The 23,110-nt window shown below is 41.6% G+C and overlaps 1 protein-coding gene across 1 annotated transcript in view; it reads left to right on the forward strand.

Annotated features, from left to right (window-relative positions):
* Slc25a13 (solute carrier family 25 member 13) overlaps positions 1–23,110 on the forward strand; it is a 169,821-nt gene that overhangs the window by 140,401 nt on the left and 6,310 nt on the right. Inside the window, exon 15 of the mRNA XM_034519298.2 lies at positions 17,383–17,521. Within this exon, the coding sequence (XP_034375189.1) occupies positions 17,383–17,521 (139 nt within the window). The remainder of the gene's footprint in view (positions 1–17,382; positions 17,522–23,110) is intronic.

Here is a 23,110-nt window from a genome sequence, read left to right on the forward strand (position 1 = left end):
TCTTTTAGACAGCTCACCTACCCCCAGATGGCTCTCCGCATTCTCCCAGATCCTGAGGTGATTAGAGTACCCCGTGATCTGAGTCTCTAGAGTCAGATAGAATGTGCCTCTCTCTCTACTGGGCTTCGCCTAAGATGGCAGCTGAGTGCATGAAATAGATTGGAATAAATACGTGGTTGTAGAGTGGTTTTGTTTTTAATTTTGCATATTTGTGTGTATGCATGGGCATCCATTTCAAGGTCGGAGGACAAATTTGAAGAGTTATCTCTCTCTTTCTACCTTCATCTTGGTTTCTAGGATGACACTCAAGTTGCCAGACTTGTAGCGGGTGACTTTATCCACAAAGCCATCCCTAAGGCCCTTGGTATGTTGGCCCTTTTGTTTTTAAATAGCACCAGAGGTGTTCATCTTATGATTGAGCAGCGAACAGTGTCTATAGCCATTTTGTTTGCACATACATTACCAGCTAGAAGAAGTAAACAGTATTATTGAGAGCAAACACCCTCTGTTCTAACATCGTAGGCCCTTGCCGTCTGTGACATGATGTAGTAGCTTGTCACGTTGACAGGATGCCAGGCAGGCTTTCAGCAGGTTGTCTAGTAAAAAGCACTTGGTACGATGGCAATGACTGTTATCGAAATAATATCTCTGTAGATGAAATGGTAGAAACTTGTTTGCTGATGCAAGAGCAGACTGTGAGACTCTTGCAGATGACACCAGGCTGGGGCTTAGTGCTTTCCATCTTCATATTATCTCTCAATCTTAATCCCCTGTAACCCTCCTTGGAAGTCACTGGCACCCTGATTTTGGAGTTGGGTGAGCAGTGGCTGCCAGCCGCAGTATTTGAGCCACTGCTTGTTTGCACTTTTATGCTAAAGTTGCTTTTCTAAAATGAGCAAGATCGCTCACGTTCGAGCAAGAACACTCTCCCATACATTAGTTAATTACTAGTCTAGTGGTTTAATCTAGTTCAGAAGCATTCCACAAGGCTTGGCACTGCCTTGCAAAATGCTGTTTTGGTGAATTGATAATTACCACATGAAGTTACTAGTGATTCTGAGCCCGAAAAGTCGGTTTCATTGTGTGAAAGTGTCCTGGCCACTTCTAACTTCTTTCAGGCATCTACACCAGCCAAATTCCCAGAGAAGCAAGGGTTGCCCAGAAGTTGGGACCTCTCTGGTGATGTCTGCTTGTGGCTTCACCCCAGAGAGCTTAAATCTTGTTATTACAGTTTTGTTTTGTGAACCTGGACTCCAGGCCTCTCTACCTTACTTTTCCTTGGTCAGGCATCTCCTTAAGAACGGCTAGCAAGTGGGCGTCATGATAGTAGTTTTCTTGTCGTTCCAGGAGAGTCTGTTTCATAAGGTAGAGCGGTCTACTCCTGAAGTGTTTCTCAAGCAGCTTTAGTTCAGGAGAGAAAATGCAAATGACTGGAGTAACTGGATACTTTAAGGCAGTTAGTTGTCCCTTCAGGTGAGTCTTTAAGAGGAGGACCCCATTCCTAACTTTTATTGGGGCAGATGCTCTTCCTTCTCCTCCCCAGGGTCCCCATTGTTTGCTCTGTTAACATTACAATACTGGAGGCCTGAGGGGTGTGTGATTGATTCTGTCTGTGTGTTTAGGACTGCTGAGCTTAACCTTAACTGAATTGATTTGACCAAGCTCTCTGTTTTTTCTCACGAATTGACTTGCAAAGTACCTTAGCACTCTGTGACCTCTCCTTGAATGGCAAGTAAAAGTACATTTGCAACTGAAAAATCAAAATGAGTACTGTAAACACGTTACACGCCAGAAGTTAGAAATAACTTAGTGAAGATGTAGTGGACTATGTAAACAAAACCTGCATTTGAGACTCAGTTAAAGCAGACAGGAAGGAGCCGATCGAAACAAGGGAGAATAAGGAATTGCCTTTGAAAGACAATTTAATATGAAAAAAAAAAAAAAAAAACCAAAAAGATAAAAGAAAGCCAAATGCTCGTGCACTGCTTTTTTCTCAGAGCATGAGAATGCAAGGTCTGTGCTTGCAGCTCAGTGGTGGAGTCCTTACCTATGCTATGTCTGTATGCACGAGTGTACATGCATGCGCACATGCGTGCCCAACAGAGAATGAGGAGCAGGGAAAGTCATGGCCTCGTATGTGTGTGTGGATATAATTCTCTTACCCTGTTATATGGACTACGTTCCTGCCCATAAAGTAAGCCATCTACCATGGAAAGAGGGCTTTGTGAATTTCCCTTTTGTGTTGGAGCTGTCAATTTATAAAGCTTACTCTTCATGATTAATGGAGGCTAAAACAGCTTCTCTAGAAAGCAGAATCGGTACAGTTTGTCTCTGCGGACAAAACTTGGCCACCGAGGAGTAAGGATGAGCGCCACCCTGCTTTAACAGAAGGGTTTTTACTGTAATCCCAGGTGTTAGCTGGCAGGGAGAGGCCACCTAGGAATATGGGCTCCTCTTCCTGTGTTCTAATCAAAGTGTTCACATTCTTACACTGTATTGGGCATTGTTCAAATGGGTTTGTTTTTAAATCAGTGTAAAACGCTTACATGCTCGACCATTTTGTGTCAATAGATTGCTGGAGCTATTATGGGTGTGCTCTGAAAGCAAATGTAGCATCAGCTTATTTGTTTCAAAATCTCAAACCATCCAGGATACCGGAGTAAGACTCTAATTCTCTGTAACCCAAAACTATGCTAGAGTACCAGTGCATTATAAATCCCATGTCTCTAAGTACAGTATATCCGAGGGCTCGTCTATCCTGTTCATGGTTGCATGGTTTTAAGGAGTGTGTGTATGTGTGTGTGTGTGTGTGTGTGTGTGTGTGTGTGTGTGTGTTACGGATATAAGTTTTTAAACTAGTTTCTTAGGAGGAGTAATTGTTTCTTTCTAATTTTAGAGATGTTGGAAATAGGCAATAATAAATTCTCGAGATTAGTGAAAGAGAAGCAGCTTTTAATACATTATTCTGCAGAATGGAACCCAGCATAGAGAACGGCTGGCACACTGATTTGATATTTTGAAAGTTTTCCAATCTTGAGAACTCCGTGTCCTTTTCTCCTACAGGCTGAGACTAACGAATTATCTGGGCCTTGAAACTGCCCCTTTTTCTAATCACAGGCTCACTCGTATAGCACATTACACATGACTTTCTGACTCTCGGAGTCCCCAGAGAAGTTAATAGTCCCCAGCTGCCAGCCAGGGGAGAGAGAGGCCTGGCACCTCCCACTTATCTATAACTGATGAACTATAAGCATGCCTCATATTGAAAATGGACCAAACATAGTATCCCTTACAGAGATATTAGAAGTTAGGCTGTGGATTCCTGTGTGTGCTGGCATACCCTTGGGTGTGTTTGTAAAGCACAGAGTCTTAGAAATGAAGTTGTAGATCACGCTGTGTATACATTTCAATATTAGTGGATTTTATCTATTGCATCTATTTATTGTTTTCATTCTATTAATATTACAAGCACCTAGAAGAATAATTACCCCTTTGTCTGCTTAGCTTATGAAGCATCTTTTTTTATGCATTTCTGCCCTGAATGAAGAAAGAAATTGTGCAGGTATTTGATTGTTTTTTGAGAACACTTCAGTTGAGAAGGGAGCAGGTAGTTGTCACTTTGGGTCCACCCTAGTGGCCGTTCCCACGTTCCCATCTCTGCTTCTGTCTTTTAACTGAACCTCTGTAGGAGCCTCCTGAGGGCTTTCTGTGAGACTTGGCTTTTCCAAAACCCAGCATCTGGAATAATGTAAATAAAATTGATCCACTCTCTGAGCACACATGTGTCATTATTTATAGAAGCTTTGTCTATAATTGCCCAAACCTAGAAGCAATGAAGCTGTCCCTTGGTAAATGAGTGGATGAACATACTGTGGTGTATTGGACAATGGGACAAATGCTGAAGAGGAATGAGCTGCAGGCTGGAGAGAGGTCTCAGCGGTTAATAGCACTGGCTGCTCTTCCAGAATACCCAGTTTCAATTTCCAGTGGTGAATCACTACTATCTATATGTCCAGTTCCAGGGGATAGACACCATTTTCTGGCCTCTGCTGGCTCCAGGCAAACACATGGTGCACCGACATACATGGCAGGCAAAATATTAATATGCATAAAATAAATTAAACTTGAATAAAAAAGAAAATGAACTACAAAGCCATGAAGAGGCACAGAGGAAAGGTAAACTCATGCCATTATGTAAAAGACAAGACTCTGGACAGACGACAGGACGTCTGGAAAAAGAAAGTGTGGAGACAGAATGGTTAATGCACTTATACTGAGAACTGACTCAGGTCCTGGCACCGTTGTGGCCATTTAGAAGGTGACAAAAAAAAAAAAAAAAAAAAAAGCTGAGTTGCTGCACACAGTTTGGACACTAGGAAGAGTCAAGTCGACCTTCAAGAAAATAACATATCAGATAGCGCTAAAGGCTTGGCTCTTCACGGCTCAGCCGGCTCATTCTCAGAAAGATGAACACTGCATTGCGGTCACATCTCAATTACAGTTAGCTAAGAGCTCATGTGGCTGTCTGACACTTTCTCTATGCCCGTGCTTCCTTTTTCTTCAGTGTCTGTGATAGGAGACTTATCTTGTTCACTGCTGCTTTGTAGCCTTTTCTGGCACATGAGTAGACATCAGATAAATGATTGTTGGGCAACTAAGTGGTAACTGGAAGCCAAGTCTTTTTCCCCATTACAAACGAGGGTATCAGAGTACAGAAGGCAAGCAGTCTGCTGTCTAATGACCCAAGAAAGAGCACAACACTGCAAAGTTGGAACGGTAAAGAGGGAAAGCCCTTTCTCCCGGTGCACTCTGTCTCGGTGCTGGGAAGGAACCAGCCAGGGGTGGTTACAGGAGCGTGTTACTGTCTCATAGGCTGTAGTCATGCAGCTTCCCAGATCTCTGGATTGCAGTCTATATGCAGTCAAGAACATCTGTCAGGAAAGTGCAGAGCTGAGAGGGAAGTAGATCCCACTCACAGCAAAAAAGCCAGGGGCTTCTTGAAGGAGATGGTGTGGAAAGGTATCACATTGTTAGTCGGGTGGAAGGACTGTTATAATAACCCAGTAAGGTCTGAGGACAGGAACTGTGGTTTTGGCCTGTAGACCACAGTGATGGAGAGTAAGACAGGGAGGAAAGAAGGATGCAGCAGATGCAGCATGGTGACACTGACCCGACTGGAGTGGTGGCAGTTAGAATAGAAATTAAGGATAGATTTGAAGGAAGCTTCAGTCTTTCAAAGTACAAAAGGGAGAAAGTAAATTTGGCGGTGATGGGATTTTTAGAACTTCAGAATCATAGAAGCTTCGAGAAACTTTTAAAAGCTCTTTTGTCTGCTCTTCTCCCTGCCGTTGAGGAATAGAGGTCCAGAAATATTGGGAAGCTTAGCTAGGTGACGCAGGCAAGCAGCGCAAAGACAGACTTTTCTGATCCAGGTCCAGTTTTCTTCCTCTTGTGAAGGTTCTAGAAGTCAGAGGGATGGACACAGAAGATGCTGTGTGAGCATCCGTCGGCACGGAGCCACGAGAATGTCGATATCTCTGTCTGCAGGAAGCTAACGATGGTATGAAGAGACCCAATGAGGCAGGAGGTACGAGTGAGGGAAAGAGCAGATGTAGCTCAAAGATGGAGGCTGGAAATAGCTTTGTAACAGCCTGGGGAGGAACAAGAGAGGGGGAAGAAGAGTATCCAGTGGAGCAACAAAGGGAGCAAAAGGCAAGGTCTTTGCGCTAAAGATGTGGGACAATGGCCATCATTAAAAAACCAGTGGAAATAGAATCATGGAGGCAGAAACCTCCGTGAGGAAATACAGGCATATAAACCACTCAACCTAGGAGTTTTACCGTGAAAGAAAATAGCAACTAGAAAAAACTAGAGTCGAGGGATAATGTTTTCTAGGAGAGAAGGGAGCATTGAGAGATTACTATTACAATTTGTCTTTATTGTGTTTGTTCTTTTGCAATGCTTGGGAACAAACCTTGAGGCCTAGTGCATGCTGGGTATGTGCTGTGGTACTCGGATTACCTCCCAGTAATTATTGGGAGGAATTTCTATCTGTAGACAGAAGAAACGGAGCCAGTGAAGTCAGTATTTGACACAGCTGAAGGCTGGCAAGATCAGCTATGGCTAGAATATTCAGGATTCAGAGAGATAGGTTCAGTGCTGGGACAGCATTTGTGCAGTTGCAAGTTCATTTCAAGCTACAGTTTATGGTGAGCTTCCTCTGCCAGGCCCATGCTTATAGCTGTGTCTGCTTTCTGTCAGTTAGTCCTCACCAGCCCATCAGGCAGACACTCTTTCTTTTTAAGCTCCAAATTACAGCTGAGAAAAGGATGACCTGATGGGTTTAGGTCATTTTTCCAGGGTCATCTACGTGGTGAGTCTGGACTTCAAACTCAACCACATCTCTCTTTGAAATTTGATGTATCTTACGATGTTTGTGGAGACAGGTAGGAAAGAACACATGCATAGTGCCTTAACTTTCCATGGAAATAGTCCTCCTCTGTACATATAAAGCATATTAGACAGAGTTTAGCACATAGTACAGATGGTGCGTTACTTGCCAATCATAATTTTTAGCTAGAGGGCGTGAGCTCAAAGATTATGAAGGAATTCCTACCCTGCTCTTTCAATATTGCCCTAGCCCTGGATAATCTCTGAGGTTCTGCATTAAACTCTTCTGTCTCCCCCTCACAAACATCACCATCACTTGGACTGAGCATACTACTTTGGGCCTATAGTTTCTTATTTATTGTTAGTTTTTGAAAGATTGTGGGGTGTTTCCTATTGCCTAGGCTAGCTTCCGACTGCATATGTAGCCAAGGAGGGTGACCTTGAACTCCTAACCCTACAGCCCTCACCTCAGCACCTGGATTACAGGTAGGCTTGGAACACTGGATGAACAAATGAAGTGAAGATGACTTTTAGAAGTATGATTTTTTTTTTTACAGAACAGTGCCTACAGTGCCTAGTGGAATTAAGTGTTTAAATAAGCTGTAGGAGAGCGGTGGTACTTAAAAAACACAAATGATTGACCATTGTCTTAATTACTTTTCTATTGCTGAGAAGGGACACCATGACCTAGTTGAGGACTTGCTTACAATATTAGAGGGTCAGGAAGTTGACAGATATGACACTGGAGCGGAGGGTGGGGGGAGAGGGAGAGACAGACATTTTATGTATATGAGTTCACTGTCATTGACACACCAGAAGAAGGCATTGAATTCCATTACAGATGGTTGTGAGCCACCATGTGGCTGCTGGGAATTGAACTCTTGACCTGAAAGAGCAGTCAGTGCTCTTAACCACTGACCTATCTCTCTAGCTCCTGGTGTTGAAACCTCAAGCCCAACTCCAGTGACACACCTCCAACAAAGTCACACTTCGCAATCCTTCTCAAACAGTCCCACTAAGTAGGGACCAAGCATTCAAGCACATGAGTCTGTGAGAGCCATTCTTGTTCAAACCACAACTATCCTTCTGTTCAGTCACCAAGTGTTGCATGCAAGCACTTCATTAACTGAAGTTACAAAGATGTGTATGAAGGCAGTGGCCTTCAAAGGGATCATTGTTGAGGCCCGGGAGGAATGTAAACATTGTTGTCCCATCAACTTCTTTTAAGTATTTTAATAGTCAACACAGAAAATTCAGACACAAAAAGGGCTTATGACAATAAGATGTTACTTTGTTCACACCTAAGCTTCTGTGAATCTGTCTTTCCAGAGGCAAGAATTTTTACCAAGTCTATTATTTTGTTTTGTTGTTTTCAACTTTTGGTCTGTTCTCTTTACAAAGAGCCCAAAGTATCAAAACTGTGAGACTATAATATACATGTTAGAAAGGATGTAGACTGATGGTAACCCCCTATTCATAGACTACTCCCAATATATTTTTCCAGAAGTGATGAAGATGTTTCCCTTTCTACCAAGCCAGCTTTTTCACTCTCTGGTTTCTAATTGTGACTGAGTTATATACTAAGGGACAGCCTGCTAAGAAATGTTCATTAAGTACTTCACTAAAAAGATAGATCTGTGGCAGCCGGAGCCCTGTGTGGAGAATGATCAGTTAAGGGAACTCGTATAAACATCTTTAGTAGGATTGGGTTCTTCACTAAAAGCACTTTGACTCTCAAGCTGAAAAATGTACTCTTTCATGATTCAGTTGTGAAGCCAGAGCTGTTTCCCAGCTGACAGTTAAAAGAATATACATTGACCGTTTTCATTTTCTCATCTGAGAGAACAAGGTACTGAGCATTGATAATGGTGATTGATGTCACCATTTTGGAGGACCCCATCCTGCATCATTATACTAGGCACTTTATGTTAACACCAAATTTACATGTAATGTCTCTATAAAGTTTATAAATAAGGAAGTTCACCTAGAGAAAGTCCTCTGACTTGCAAGGCCTGTGCTCTGGCTCCTACATGGAGCAGCCATGATTTCGAATACAATCCAGTATTCAAATATTTGTTTCTTTGGAAGCCATCAACTTCTTGCCTATCTGAAGTCTTCCCTTTCCATTCACCTAGCAACAAGTGAACGTTCGGCAGACTCTGTGTTCCATGTTACCACCTGCCGTAGTTGTAGTTAGGGTTTTTCTTGCTTCGGTGAAACACCATTACCAAAAAGCCAGTTTTTCTTCTAAACTGACACACAAAACCAGCCAGTACAAAGCTGCAAGAGAATCCTGACATAGCTGGGGTCATCCATAACTGCCAGTGCTATTGAGACATAACCTTCATTGAGTATAACAAGGAGTTAGGAAAAATGAAAAGGTAATCATGAGGAACACTGCATGTGTGATCTGCGGTGTTTTGAAGGAAACTTGGAAAGACATAGTCTAAAGATGGGGTTAAGGATTCCTCCAATAAGGGCTCTCTTTAGGGTTTCCAGCCATTGCCAGAGCATCCACATGTAAACAACTAAAAATGTTGAGGAACAAACTGTGTAAAGGCCTTTCCATGAGTTAGTATGGAAAGGAATACAGCCGTTGGTGAATTCGTCAGGCATCTGCAGCTGAAAGCATTTGTCAAACAGATATCTTAGTAACGTCTGAAGTGCGAAAGAATATGGCTGGTATTAGGGGAGGTGGTCACAGAAATTCAGATGATATTTGTTCTCAGAGGTCACCTGTCTGTGCATCCTTTCTGCCCGAGCCCCACTTCTCTGACCTCGTTTCTGGTGCTAAACAGTCTTCCCCCACAAAACTGCCACCTCCAAAAGCTATACCCTTCATCATGCGGATGAATGCGATGGATGGCAAAATGAAAAAAAACAAAAAACAAAAAACAAAAACAAACAAACGTGCACCTTCCCACATCAGGTTGCTTGTCTGGAGAAGAGAAAGGGGAGGAATCCCTCTTCTAACACTGAGAAGGTTTAAGCTGGTCTGACTTGAGTTTACACACTGAATTCGTATTTTCTGTTGGGGGTTGGGGTGTGCAGGGAATGCCAGGAGGCAGTTTCCCTATGTGACTGACACAGTGTAGCACTAGTGTTCTGAGAAGGAGCCCATTTTCAACCCTAACCTCAAAGGATTTTTCAGATACAGATCCACGGTGAATAAAAGAGCAAAGATCTCAAGTCTCGCAAAGCAGTAAGAGATGACAGGAATAGGAAGGACTCTAAACAAAAACGTGACAATCTTAAAACCGTTGGGAATGTGAGTGGAAGATTTATTTAAAAAAAAAACTAATAAGTAAAATGATGATGGTTAGAATTGTGCATTCAGCGGGTGGCCCTGACAAATCTGAACATAGCTAAATAAAGAATTAGAGAACCGGAAGGTAGAACTTATTCAGAAAACATTTCTGAGAGAACTCGAGACGGTGAGAATGTTGAGATGGCTTACTAAGTTTGAAAGAAAGTTGGAAGGAAAGGCAGACACAATGGCTGAAGATTTCCCAGGACTAGCGAAATATGACAAATTGCAGGAGCAGAATGAATCAAAATATTCAAGCTCGATGTTGCTCATTCAAAGTGCCAAGTCTCACAGCTGCAAAGAGGCTCCTTGATGCCAGAGACATGACAGATCCCAATTCAGAGGCTAGCCCTTCACATGGTATCCTCATGTGTGGAAGGGGTAAAAAAAAAACCTTTCAGACTAGAATTCCATACTTTGTAAAAGTATATTTAGACACAACAGTAACAAAAATCTTTAAAAAAGAATAATAAAGATTGACAAAACTCAAGAAGTTAGTCATTAAGAAAGAAATTATCTTTCTGAGTTCGAGGCCAGCCTGGTCTACTGAGTGAGTTCCAGGACAGCCAAGGCTATACAGAGAAACCCTGTCTCGAAAAATCAAAAAAAAAAAAAAAAAAAAAAAAAAAAAAAAAAAAAAAGAGGAAAGAAAGAAAGAAATTATCATTTCTTTCTATAATTTCTACATGCAGGAGGCAGAAGCGGACTGATCTCTGAGTTCGAGGCTAGCCTGATCTACATAGTTCCAGACTAAACAGGACTACATGAGGAGACCTAGTCGAAAAACAAAACAAAAAGCAAATAAACAATGAAATTTTATCTCTATAGCTCTGTGACAGTGGCCTTTCCTAGAATGCATGAGCCATAGACTCAAGCCCTAGTTCTAAATAGAACGAGAGAAAAGGGGGAAATTTACAATACACATAAGGAAGAAGAAAAAAAATGAAACTTGGTAATCATGCAGCAGGAATGAAATGGAAACACTGGGAACTGTTTGATAGCATTGTCTTAATGTACATATGTGTGTGTGTGTGTAACTACATTATTAATATTACTAGCTATAATTAATAGTCATAACTATAAAATGAAGACTGCTTTTAATTTAAGTAGTCGGAAGAATGTGTGTTGGGCAGAATGCAGATAAATTTACAAACAGCATTAAAGTAAACAGCGGAGACAGGCAAAATATATGCTTGTCAGGCATGGGTGTAGCTGGGAGAAAGAGGAGGAGGGGGAAGGAAGAACAGTAAAGAAAAGCACCTTTCCACAGGTGGCTGCCCTGCTGATGACGTGAGCCCAAAGTTCTACATAAAAAAACTCCATGTCTGTCACAGGGCTTCCATCCATCTGAGTGACAGCCCTATTGGTGACAGAGCAGCTTACAGTCACACAGGAACTGGACCAACATGTGGTGTTTCCACCAAAAGACACCGGGCTGCCAAGATATTTTTTTATCTTTACAATGAAATTAAGAAGCAAATAATGCCACCAAAGTCCCTTGATTAGAACCAGATAAGAGGCCCTTATATTTTATATTCAAATCTGAGTCATTGGCTGTTCCCTGACATCTTCAGTAGGTGGGTAGTTTATTGGTTTTAACTGCAGTACCATCTTCATAGCAGCTCTTGACACTGGGGAGTCAAGATTCCTAGCAAGATCCTGCTGAAGTGCCATGTTATTACCATTGTGTAGTCATATACAAAAGTCCGGATGATGCTTTGAAACCTCCCAGAGTTTTCTTTTGCATCTCATCCCAGTTATTTACCTGTTATCAGTTTGTGTTTTACCTGAAGAATATTGCATAACTCTCCACCCACCCCACCGCACCCCATTAATGAAACTGTGTATTGAGCCTAGGGCAGAAACCCCCACTACTGCCAAGCTGTGCATGGAAGGGTTAACTTTCTGAGGGCAAGCCAAGAGGAATGCTAAAGGATCAAGACATGACACGCTGCCCATTGTTTGCAGCTCCAGATCAAAATATACAATTATGCATGCCAAATAAATTCTAAACCTGTAAGGTTGGAAAAGGGGGTGGCTCTGACGACAGGTGCCAGAAGCATTAAATAACCTCCTCAGACAAGGTGCACCACTGTTGTCTTGAATACCGTGGGGGTCCCCCAGTCTGGCATTTTCCCCTATGCTAGACAATGTGCATTCACTGCTGGAGACTCTGTTAAGCCCCAGTCCCCCAGACCTGCTGGCTCCTGGTGCCCAGACCAACACAGAGGTGCCTTTGTGAGTGTAATTACCTTTCCCTGTATTAGAAATAGTCTGTTTAGAGCTGTGTTTGCAGGTACTGCTAGAATAAGCAGGAATTAGCATGCAAAAAGACCTGCCCTGTCTCTGACATCTTTATCAGCATAGGACTGGCTTTCCTGCCTAAAGTTAGGTTGATGGAGCTGGTGGAATACCACCAGATGAAGAGCTTTTAAAGAGGTGTGTGTGTGTGTGTGTGTGTGTGTGTGTGTGTGTGTGTGTGTGTGTGTGTGTGTGTAAGAGACAGACGGAGGGCAGTCTTGTGTGTTGTTTCATGAGAATCTCATGCCCAGCAAAACTGCTGGAGTAAACGTGAATGGATAATTCCAGCAACTTAAGAATTGATTAAAGCTCCTTTGGGCTTTTAACTGTTTCCACATCAAAAACAGGAGGGACAAAAAAAAAAAGATTTTTTTCTGTTGTGAGGATACTTTGACTAGCATCCTCAAGCTACTAACGACCCCTGCCCGTTGTGGACTGTGAACCTGAAGCGAGCCTATCTTTAAAGACACTTGGGTTATCTGTAAGTAGGCATGGTGATGGAAGGTATTGGAATGGTTTAGAACTGGAATGTCATCAGATCAAAATTATTTGCATATTAGGTTGCCTGGAAATGCTTTTATTGCTCCCATCTGTTCATCAATGAACCTTTCATTTAAAAAAAGCAATAATTCCCATTCTTTGGAGATAGAGGGTACTTTAATGATTAGGTTAGAAGGTTATATTTTACGTTTAGTAATTTTTCCATATGTGATTTTACTGTGTACTCTGATAATCCAAGGCCAATCAGAGGATAAAGGAAAATCCACCTAGATAACTAGTGAAAAAGAAGCCAGAGAATCTGGCCATTTCCATACGGGAGCAGAAAAAAATAAGGACTTAAACGGCATACTCTATGCGATTTGTTAATTTTCAGTGACTGAAGTTGTGATTTCCGCATTGCTGATGCAGGCTGCAGAGAAGCACAGCTTGTCTCTTTGTTGCGGGGTAGCCCGTTGAGAATGATTTGACCACTCAGTCAGACTATATAAGGACAGTTAGAACTCAAACCAAGCAGCTTCCCCTTTGAAAGATTGGGCCGGGAAATGAGTGTTGGCCACAGAATGAAGAATTTATCAAGCGATCTGGTAGAGAAGTAGCTTTCTCCACCCTTGGAAACCCCCCCAAAAGCCCTTTTAGCATCCTGCTTCCCGTTTCATTGTGTGGGAGCAACAGGTCAGGGATTGCCTAAGGCAGCCCTGCAAATTGGCACCTGCCTTTGTCACTAAGACCTAGAAGGAGGGAGTGGTCAAGAAAAGGAGGCCTGGGAAATTGAATAGGTTTTGAAGTTACCTCTCCAGGAAGATTGGATTCTGATGCCTTGGCTGACCAGGAGAGACTAAGGTCACCTTCTGACTCAAGCAGAATGATTTGCTGAAAAGAATCTGTTGAAGAGGGACAGGTTTAGGGAACAATAGAGGTAGGCACCAAAGGAGAGTCGAGGAAACACAATCCTTCTGCCCACATTTGTCCCTCTCATTTTTTGCGACAGTGGGTATGTCACAGGACTGCAACAGGTGTTACTCACGCCTTCCTGCAGCCCCACTCCCTCCTCTGCCCCTGGGTGTTTGAGAGTGTAAAGTTGTTCCCAGGGCTTAGCACTTCCTCCACAGTACCAAGTGGAGGCCCTTCCGTGGAGTGTGCTTCCTATCTGAGTAGGTAGGTAAAAGAAGCAGTGGTAGGCTTCCCTTGCTGGCATGGCCATCCTGCCTATGGAGGTTTTTTTTCCTTCCTGGCCTGTTCCATGTCTTTTGTATTCTCATATCATTGGCAGCCTAAGACCTCTAACACAGCCTAACGTCTGTTCGGGTTTATATAAATTGTTTGACCACACTGCCTGTTTCTTGGAAGAATATAGCCTGTTCCTCCTGAGTGTTCATACTGTTACAGGTACTACTCCTACTGTGTGCTACTCCTACTGCGTGCTACTCCTACCGTGTGCCTTCGTGTTACAGGTGCAGCTCTGCTTCTCTTTTTTTGGTTTTTTTGTTTGTTTGTTTGTTTTGTTTTGTTTTTTTCTAAGTTGATTCTTACCAGGTCAGTTGCCTTCAGACTTTATTCATCCCTTCAATCTCCTTACATCTTCTCATAGGGATGTACAATTGACTCATGCTTTCAAGAAAGGAGGGATGTTGGGAGATAAGGATGCTTCTTGGGGAACTCAGCTGTTCTGCATGTGCCTGTGCTCTTCCTATGTCCCAGGAGTGTTTTCAGTCTGCACTCCTTGCCTTCTTATGCATGGCTTTTGCTCACATTGAATCTACAGAACCTGAAACAAACTGATCTTGCTTTTTAAAAACTGGTACAAAATGACTGTTTTCTGCTACAGTTTGGCAGTCTCAAACAAATAATGGATGTTTGTTTCAAAAACTAATGGTTTTGCTTTTGAGAATACTTTTCAAAGAAGTGAGTTAGTGTTATTCTAGAAAGCTAACCCATTCCAAAGTCTCTTGTGCATCTTTCTAGTTGTATTCCTTCCTCCTACTGACATCACCAAAGCAACGATCACTGGCATCAAGAACATGCCTGGCACCCCCAGATTTTGTTAGAGCTGTTTTATAAATTAAATCAGGTAGTCATCCCTTATTTCTGGTTGTTTCCAATCGGAAGCAGGCAACACGAACACTGAAATGGGCAGGTATGTAAGTATGAAAACTCAGAACGACATGGAGAAGATGCAGACAGGGTGGAGCCATATGGAATCTATGCCTGTCCATCTTCTCCTTAGAAGATGCTCAATAGAGACGGTGGTGTTTGGAGGTTAAATAAATGAAGAGATGATATTTAAAAGGTCGGCATCCCCAGCAGAGCAATCATCAAAGAAGGTGAGGAGCGACGGGGACACCGTAGCGGCTCAGATGAATAGAGCATTGATGGCTGTGGCTGACAGGACTTAGGGTTATCAGTGAGAGGCACCTGGAGGAACAAAGCTTTGAAAGGAGTGAGGATACAGGAACCTATCTGCAGGACGTCCCAAACCAAGGAAAGGCATGAGGGTGCTAAAGGAGCAAGTGAAATAAGATTATAGACTGCACAACTAAAGGCCGAAGGAAGGAGACGCCATATCATTCCTGATCAAAACAAGCCTAAGCCATGCACTGTGGGTTTAAGGAGCAAAGGAGTGAGCCAGAGCAGCTTCAGCACGGTCTGAGCCCGAGTTGTCACTTCTATTCCTGTTGACAGTGCTCTAAAACATTTACTGTGTTTGCCGTGGTGATCTCGAAGTGGCAACAATGGACCCCAGATTAAATTTGTAGGCTTTTAAATACACGTTATGTTCTATAGACAAATTTCTCTACAGAGAAATTTAGTTTCCTTAGGAGAAGCTATTATTAGCAAAGAAATAAAGACAGGACGGGGGTATGGCTGTGAAATGTAATACTGGAGACCTTTACGGGTAGAGGTATAGTAAAAAGAAAAATCTATAGAAAAAAAATCATATCAATGAAGAAATCCTTATGATTTATTTTGGGAATAATGTGAGGTGATTTTTTTTTTCTATATAGGGAGGGAGCCGTATTTAACCGATGTTTATTGGAATTGCCTTTGTGGTGTGTTTCTCATAGACAGCACACATGTGTGAACAGATAACTAGAACTCACAGGACACCCTGAGGGAAGAATCAAACTGGAGGAGAAAAGGAGAAATTCAAAGGGGGTGACTAATTCCCTGAGACTATTTAACGAACACGTCATAACGGAATCACTGTACATGTACATGTCAGTAGATACTCACACCTCACTCAACTGCCAACCTCCCAAAAGCTGAGAGCTGGGAGACAAAATCTCAGCATCTACAGCTTTAGACTTGTCTGCAGTTATCTCTAAGATTGCACTGGAGCACAACCTTCAACTATGCAGCTGATAGATAAACATCCCGGCATCGGGTTTTACATCTGTGAAGTGAGGACCTTATTTTCTATTCAGCATCTAACAGTTTGGAGAGTGACGACCTACTTGCATGAACTGACTGGCAACACAGTACCTGAGTGGGGGCCAGCCCTTTTTTTAATACCGTCGTGCAGAACGAGCACGTGAAGTCTCCATAGGTCAGTCAAAAGAGGAATATCCACATCCAGTCAGGTCTGGACAGCATCCAGATTTCAAGCTTTTGTTCTGGTTGGAAGGTTCAGCTAAACTGGGATTAAATTTAATAGGATTAAGGATAAAGTTCCACTTGTATTACTTGTGTAAGACAACTAATTAAGTTGCAGTAGACCTGGACTAATAACAGTTTCTGTGAAAAAAAAAAAAAAAAAAAAGACTGAAGGGTTTGTATATACTCTGGGATCTCAGTTGCAGGCACGAGTGAAATGTGTTTGGTAGGGAAAGTCAGTTTCAGTGAGTGACAGAGGAGTGCAGAGAGAGAGAGAGCTGTGACCGACTGGAACCAGCATCAGACAGAAGCCCTGGATACTGCATATCCAGATTTCCATGCGTGGCATTGGATGCAGCTCAATCTGTTGAGTCTGAATGGGTTCGTTATTTTCTTTTGGGAATCTTTATAATTGGTGGGAATTTGGAGCATTAGAAACCAATGAAAGAAACAGTATTAAATCATTAAGTGTTGAAAAGATAATTTCCTTCCCACTCAACCTGCCTGAGAAACAGTATATGTGTTGGAGCTTGCATTATAACACCATGATTTTTTTCTTGGTATCATCAATGCTTGGGGGCCTCCGCATGGCATGATTTTGGCATCAGAAATTATTTAGGGAAAACTTCACTTCTGGAGTTAATTATTCTACATTGAGCTCTTAAATGTGTCAGAATTACGGTAAATATTTTAGGTAGGTTTTCATCAATATTTCATAAACCCTCAACAAGGAAAAGAATCCAAGAACTCTCAAAAAAGATATATTTTTATGTACATGTAATTTTTTTCTGGGAAAGACTCCAACACTTTCATCAGATTCACAAATAATAAAAAAAAATTGGACCTCTCCCGTTGCACCTACATAGCTTGTCTCTCTCCTCCTGTATAAACAGAGAGGCACCTTGATTGTTGCCTCCTTCCTTACTTTGAGACCTGCCAACAGATCTTCCTTGAAATGCCAGTGTCTTCTGCCCATTGAGACTTGAAAAGAGTCACAGGCAGAGTTCCAAAATTGTTTTGACTGAAAGCTCCACCTTACAGTGACCGTGAACTCCCTTTTCCCATGTTCGCACACCCTATGACAAAGCTAGTCGTGTTTGGAAGATCAAAACTCAGGCTTGTTGCTTCAAGAACTCGGGTTGCACTTTACTGTTCCCTCTCTCAGTGCATGAGTACAGATTTGGTCTTCTCCAGGAATATTTTGTCCTGAGGTAAGTTCCAGAGAAGCCTGACCTTCTCAATGGGATGTGTGTTTCATGTGGTTTTTCTTCTTCCCCTTACAAACCTCACAGGGAGCCAAAGCGTGTTTTCTGCGGGACATTCCTTTCTCGGCCATCTACTTCCCTTGCTATGCCCATGTGAAGGCTTCCTTTGCAAATGAAGACGGGCAGGTCAGCCCTGGAAGCCTTCTCTTAGCTGGTGCTATTGCTGGTAAGTCTTATCCGTGCAGCACTGAGCTTTCCCACCACCCACCCCCAAACCCTCCAGGATCTAGCCTAACTCCACCCATGTTACAGAAATAGGATTTTTTTTTTTCCTGACAGTTTTCTGCTGAGTCCACGTGACCCTCTTTAAATAGCTTCTAGAAGGCAGATAAGAAATTAATTTGTATTTTGACACATTAGATTATTAGATATACTTTAGCTTTTAGAAAGTGTTTGCTAGTGATTGGTTCGTTTTGATTTATTTCTTTGTTTCTTTAGTTTCTGTGGTACTGGTAGAGTCTAAGTCAAATTCTGTATTATTTCCTAATTTCACTTAGTAACACAAAAATAAAAATGGTTTGACCTGAACTTTTTAAAACGTTAAAGGCTCACCCCCTAAACAAATGATTGCATGTAAGCTTATTCAGGATTTAAGCAAAGTTATTATTATATAGTTAGAAGAAGTATAAGAAAACTAGTGTAATAACTAGGGTGATTAGATTTATTTCTTGAAGTGGCTGTCAGGTCAGGGGCTAGATGTATTTTCTGTGAATCTCAGAACTGACTGTCTTCTGTCTTTAGTGCTGTGCTAGAATAGTTAGGAATATTACACACAAAAAATAGGGATTTAAAAATAGATACTGATTATCAGCACAGTGGGGGAATCAGCACTTGGCTTTTGGGAACTCCTTGTCCAGAGAAGCTATGGGATGAATCTGGCTACATTAGCTCTTTAAGTAATAATAAGCTTATCATGAGTTTAACAAGCCCTAGGGCAGTCCGGAGCTTCCTGGCTCCAAACATTTTTGGTAGACATGATGTTCTCATCATTGGAAGTTAGAGCTGGGAAACAAGAATGGAGGTGAACCCCAGCTTTGAATCAGTACTTCATGCCTCCCTTCTTCTGCAGGAACCCCAATAGCAGGAAGGCGTTTCTCTTTTATACTTAACATTTGCTTTCTCGAAGGCATGGATGCTGGTCTTTGAGCCAGGGCTGTTCTGTCCTGGGCGACTGAGGATTTTCATTGCTTGAGTAATGAGATCCAAACACCATCACTAAGGTAGCAAGATCTGGAATACAGAATCCTTATTTCCATTTCCAACTCAGCCATGTTTTCACTGTGTCCCGAGTTGTCATTTATGTATGTCTACATGAGGAGAAACGGAAAGAAGACATTATACAATTTATTTCAGACCGGCCAATTGAGTAAGGTTAGGGCTGCAGGAAAACTAAGTGCCACTTGTTGATGTGTGACCTTTGACAAATTGCTGCTTCCCCAGACTTGATTTCCTTGGCTTTGAATAGAGATAATACTACAGAGTCCAGGGTGTGTCAAATGGAGGGGGAGCATCATGGGAGGCCTTTAGCATAGCATCTATCATGACTCAGGTGTTCAGTAAATATGTAGGCTGAATCTAGATTCTAGAAGAATCGGCCCATTAAATCACTCCACAAGTACCAGATAGGAAATGAAGGATGAACAGTAGAGCTGAGCTCAGGATGGAGGACTAGCTCTTAACCTTGTTTGCCTCAAACTATAGAAAATAGTTCACTTTTCTCTCAGGGAAAAGAGGCACAGGGAACCAACTTCATGTCTGTGTAGGAATATGCTAGCTAGCCTGTGTTACTAGAGCTGAACATTTCTTTTCTTTTCTTTTTCCTGATTATGTAAGTGATACATACAGCTTATGATAAAAATATTTTAAAGGGCAAATATTATTCATGATTCTATTACTAGAAGAGAGTTTCTGTTTAATTTAATTTTCTTATTAAAAGTATTCATGTACTTTATGAAGGTATGTATATACACATACGCCCAGGTGCACAGAGCCCAGAAGACACAGTGAAGGAATCAGTTTACTTTCAACTGTGTGGCTCTCGGGGATCAAACTTGGATTGGCAGAATTGGTGGCATTTGCCTTAACCTCTGAGCCATCTCTCTAACATTTTTGCTTTTGCCTACTTGAGTAGTTTCTGATGGAGTTTCAGTCACACTGTACCTGTGTTTGTACTTCATCTTATCAGCAGCGTTGTTGACTATTGTAGGCTGGTGGTTAGTGGAATGTGCTGTGGGATCTGGCTGCATGGGTCAGATTCATTTTCCCACTCAGACCTCTGTGACTCACAGGAGCCATTGATTCCCTCTTGGCCCACTTCGAATTTGGGGATAAAAACAGTCTTAGCTTCACTAAAGAATTAAGTAGAATAAAAAGACAAAGATTTAAAGTAGTTGACATCATGTCAGTTCAACGATAGCGATTTTCTTATGTGTATAATTTTCAACTCCTTAAACATAGTTTTAACTGATGGATAATCATACCCTTATTTTTCATTATAATTTTTTGAGATTATAATATTAATATACTATTTCCCTTTTCTCCCTACAGCCCTTCCTAAGTCTGTGTTGTCACCCCTTCCTTTTCAAAATGATTGCCTCTTTTACTCTAATGGTTGTTACAGCAGTGTGTGTATGTCTGTGTTCTAAATATGTACATTCAACCTGCTCACTCTATATGGTGTTATATATTATGTGTATGCTTTCAGAGTTGACCATTTGCTATTGGATAATCAATTTGTATTCTCTTCCCGGGGGAAGACTGTTTTTCCTGCTTTCAGCATTTCCTAGGTGTCTCTAGTTTTGCTTTGTTTTAACACTGTTGAGGCCTTAAGCTTTACCCTTATATGTTAGCATGACTACTGACATCATCCTTGTTAAGTTCATATTTAAGCATCTCTGTTATTATTAAGACTTCTAGGAGACACAATATCGCAGCAAACTTTATGTTCATCTGGCTCCCACAATCTACCTGCCCCTCTTCGATGAATATTCCTGAGCCTTAGATACAGAAGCTGTAATGTATTGTGGATGTATCACTTGGGACTAGAATCCACCACTCTGCATTTTGCTCAGTTGTGGCTTTCTGTAATGGTCTTTGTTGAAAAGAGAAGTTTCCTTGATGAGGGTTCAGAACTACAGGTATCTGTGGGTACAAGGACAAATATTTAGAATGTAGTTAGGAGTTATGCTGGTTTACTAATCTGGCAATTGTAGGTTCTCCTCCAAGATCTATGACTTTACTAGTCCTAGGTAGTTGGCTAGGTATCTAGCAGAAGGTAGGATTCCATTTTTTGTTGATCAGGCCTTAAGTCCAATTAGAAAACTGTTGGTTACCACCAGGTATATGTGCCACTATTGCACCTTTAGGGTTATTATGTCATGCCAGTTGTTGTGGTTCAGAGGCAGCATAGTAGGGTAGGACTCTTGATTTCTGCTCTCCTTTGGAAACCTGCATGGTGCTTTCTGGTACTAGGAAAGATGGTCCCCAGGAAGAAGGCTTTTAGGTCATATCGCAGGTCTGGTCCTCTTGGTCCTATGTCCGAAGTGGGTAGTGTCTGCAGCAATAGAAACTTATCCTTTCTCCCATAGGTGGCAACCTACAACACCAACAATAGCCTATAATGTTTTGGGATTCTCTTAGATAACACTGACCAGCAACTCTAAAGAGGGTGTTTCATGCCTTGTGTTAAGGTTCTTATTAGATAGCATATGGCTCTTGGGGATGACATTCTTTGTGAATATGTATATACACACTTATATATGTTATAGGTATCTTTAAGTAGATAGCTAATATTATGGCTCCTTATTATCTTTTCAGATATCCTGAGTTATTTTACTCTCCGTCCTTCTGTGTTTATCTCCCTCCCCTCCAGCTAAAGCCTGGCCACACTTACACATCTGCCTCCCTCTTTACTCTTCTAGTTTTTATATATTCTCTTCCGATGATTTGAAGCTAGGAGCATCAGATGAGAGAAAACATGAAATACTTGCTTCTCGTTGTCTGAAATACCTCACTCAATATGTTTGTTCTTTTCTAGTTCTGTCTGTTTACCTGCACATTTTATAATACCATTCTTTTCTTTGCAGCTAAATAGTATTTCATTATATTAGTCAGGGTTCTCTAGAGAAACAGAACTTATAAGATGAATCTCTAGAAAAATGATAGATAGATAGATAGCTAGATAGATAGATAGATAGATAGATAGATAGAAGAAATTTCTTGTAATGCCGTATAGGCTATAGTTTAGCTACTCCAACAGTGTCTGGCTATGAAAAGAAAGTCCATAATGATAGATGCCTCAGATGGCCTTCAGAATATATTAGATCCCAAAGAAGTGAGTGATGCTGGCGAATGAATGGATGTGCTAGCAAGGTAAGGGCAAGCAGGCAAAGAGCAAAAGCTTCCTTCTTCTATTCTTTATATAGACTACCAGCTGAAGGCATGGCCCACATTAAAGGTGTGTCTTCCAAGCTCAAGACTCGGATCAAAGACGTGTGTCTTCCTACCTCAAAGGCCCAGTCTAGAAGTGCATCCATCCACTCTAAACCAAGTAAAAAAAAAATCTCTCTCAGATGTTCCTTCCATTTCTGGATTATAGTTCATTCCAGATTAGTCATGTAGACACTAATAATGGCCGGCACATTTATTGCATATATGTACTACATTTTTATGATCTATCAAATGCCTAAGTGATGCCCAAGAAAAGGTAAACATAAAGCTGATGGAAATCATGAGGCCAATCCAGGATTTTAAAATAAAATTTAATAAAGAGATAGAATCATATACTTCTTAATCACAGATACTCAGAACTGTCCAAATTACTGAAACTTTTATATAAGCGATTTTATCAAAACAAAGCGAATCTTTAGGCTCAAAGACTTCACCTTGTTTTAGATTATATCTCTTTTTTGAAGAAATAGATTCTGGGAACTGAGGTTGCTGGTAGAAAGTATGTTTGTTTGTTTGTTTGTTTGTTTGTTTGTTTTTACATGAAGTGACATTAGCCTTGAAGTTCTGGAGGCGTTACCACCTCTGTGCTGATGTTTCGCCCCACAGCCGTCCCATTCTCTGTGCACTCACCTGGTGTGTTAGTCAGAGTTACAATTGCTGTGCTGAAACACCACCACCTAAAGCAACTTGGGAAGGAAAAATTTTATTTGGCGCATGCTTCCACACCATTTTTCATCCTTGAAGGATGTCAGGGTAAAAAGTTAAACATGGCAAGGACCAGGAGGCAGGAGCTGAAGCAGAGGTGATGGAGGGATGCTGCTTACTTGCTTGCTCCTCGTGGCTTTCTCAGACTACTGCCTTAAAATGCAGGACTACCCAGCCTAAGGATGGCACCACCCACAGAGGGCTTGCCTATGTCCAGTGTTAAGGAGGCATTTTCTAAATTAAGGTTTCCTCTTCTCAGAAGACTATGGCTCATATCAAGTTGACATAAAACTACCCAGCACACTCAGCATATCTTTATTTCTAACTCAGAGCCTCTCGGCTTAAAACGCGTACTTACTGTATGTTTTGGGGTGCAGGTCAGGAGCAGGGTTTTTTTGGGGGGTGTCTGTGGCTTGAGGTCTGTTTCAAAATCTTTGGAGGGGAGAGCTGCTGGCACAGAAGATTTGATAATTAAATAATTCAGTTCTTAGCACCTTGCAAGTATAAAGTAATGGAGACAGATCTGAGTCATGAAGTGCACATACTCCTCAGACACCTTTCTTCCAGAATGTGTTAAACTGCTATAAAATATGGCAGCATC

This window comes from Arvicanthis niloticus, chromosome 15 (genome assembly GCF_011762505.2).
Source record: "Arvicanthis niloticus isolate mArvNil1 chromosome 15, mArvNil1.pat.X, whole genome shotgun sequence".
NCBI lineage: Eukaryota > Metazoa > Chordata > Mammalia > Rodentia > Muridae > Arvicanthis > Arvicanthis niloticus.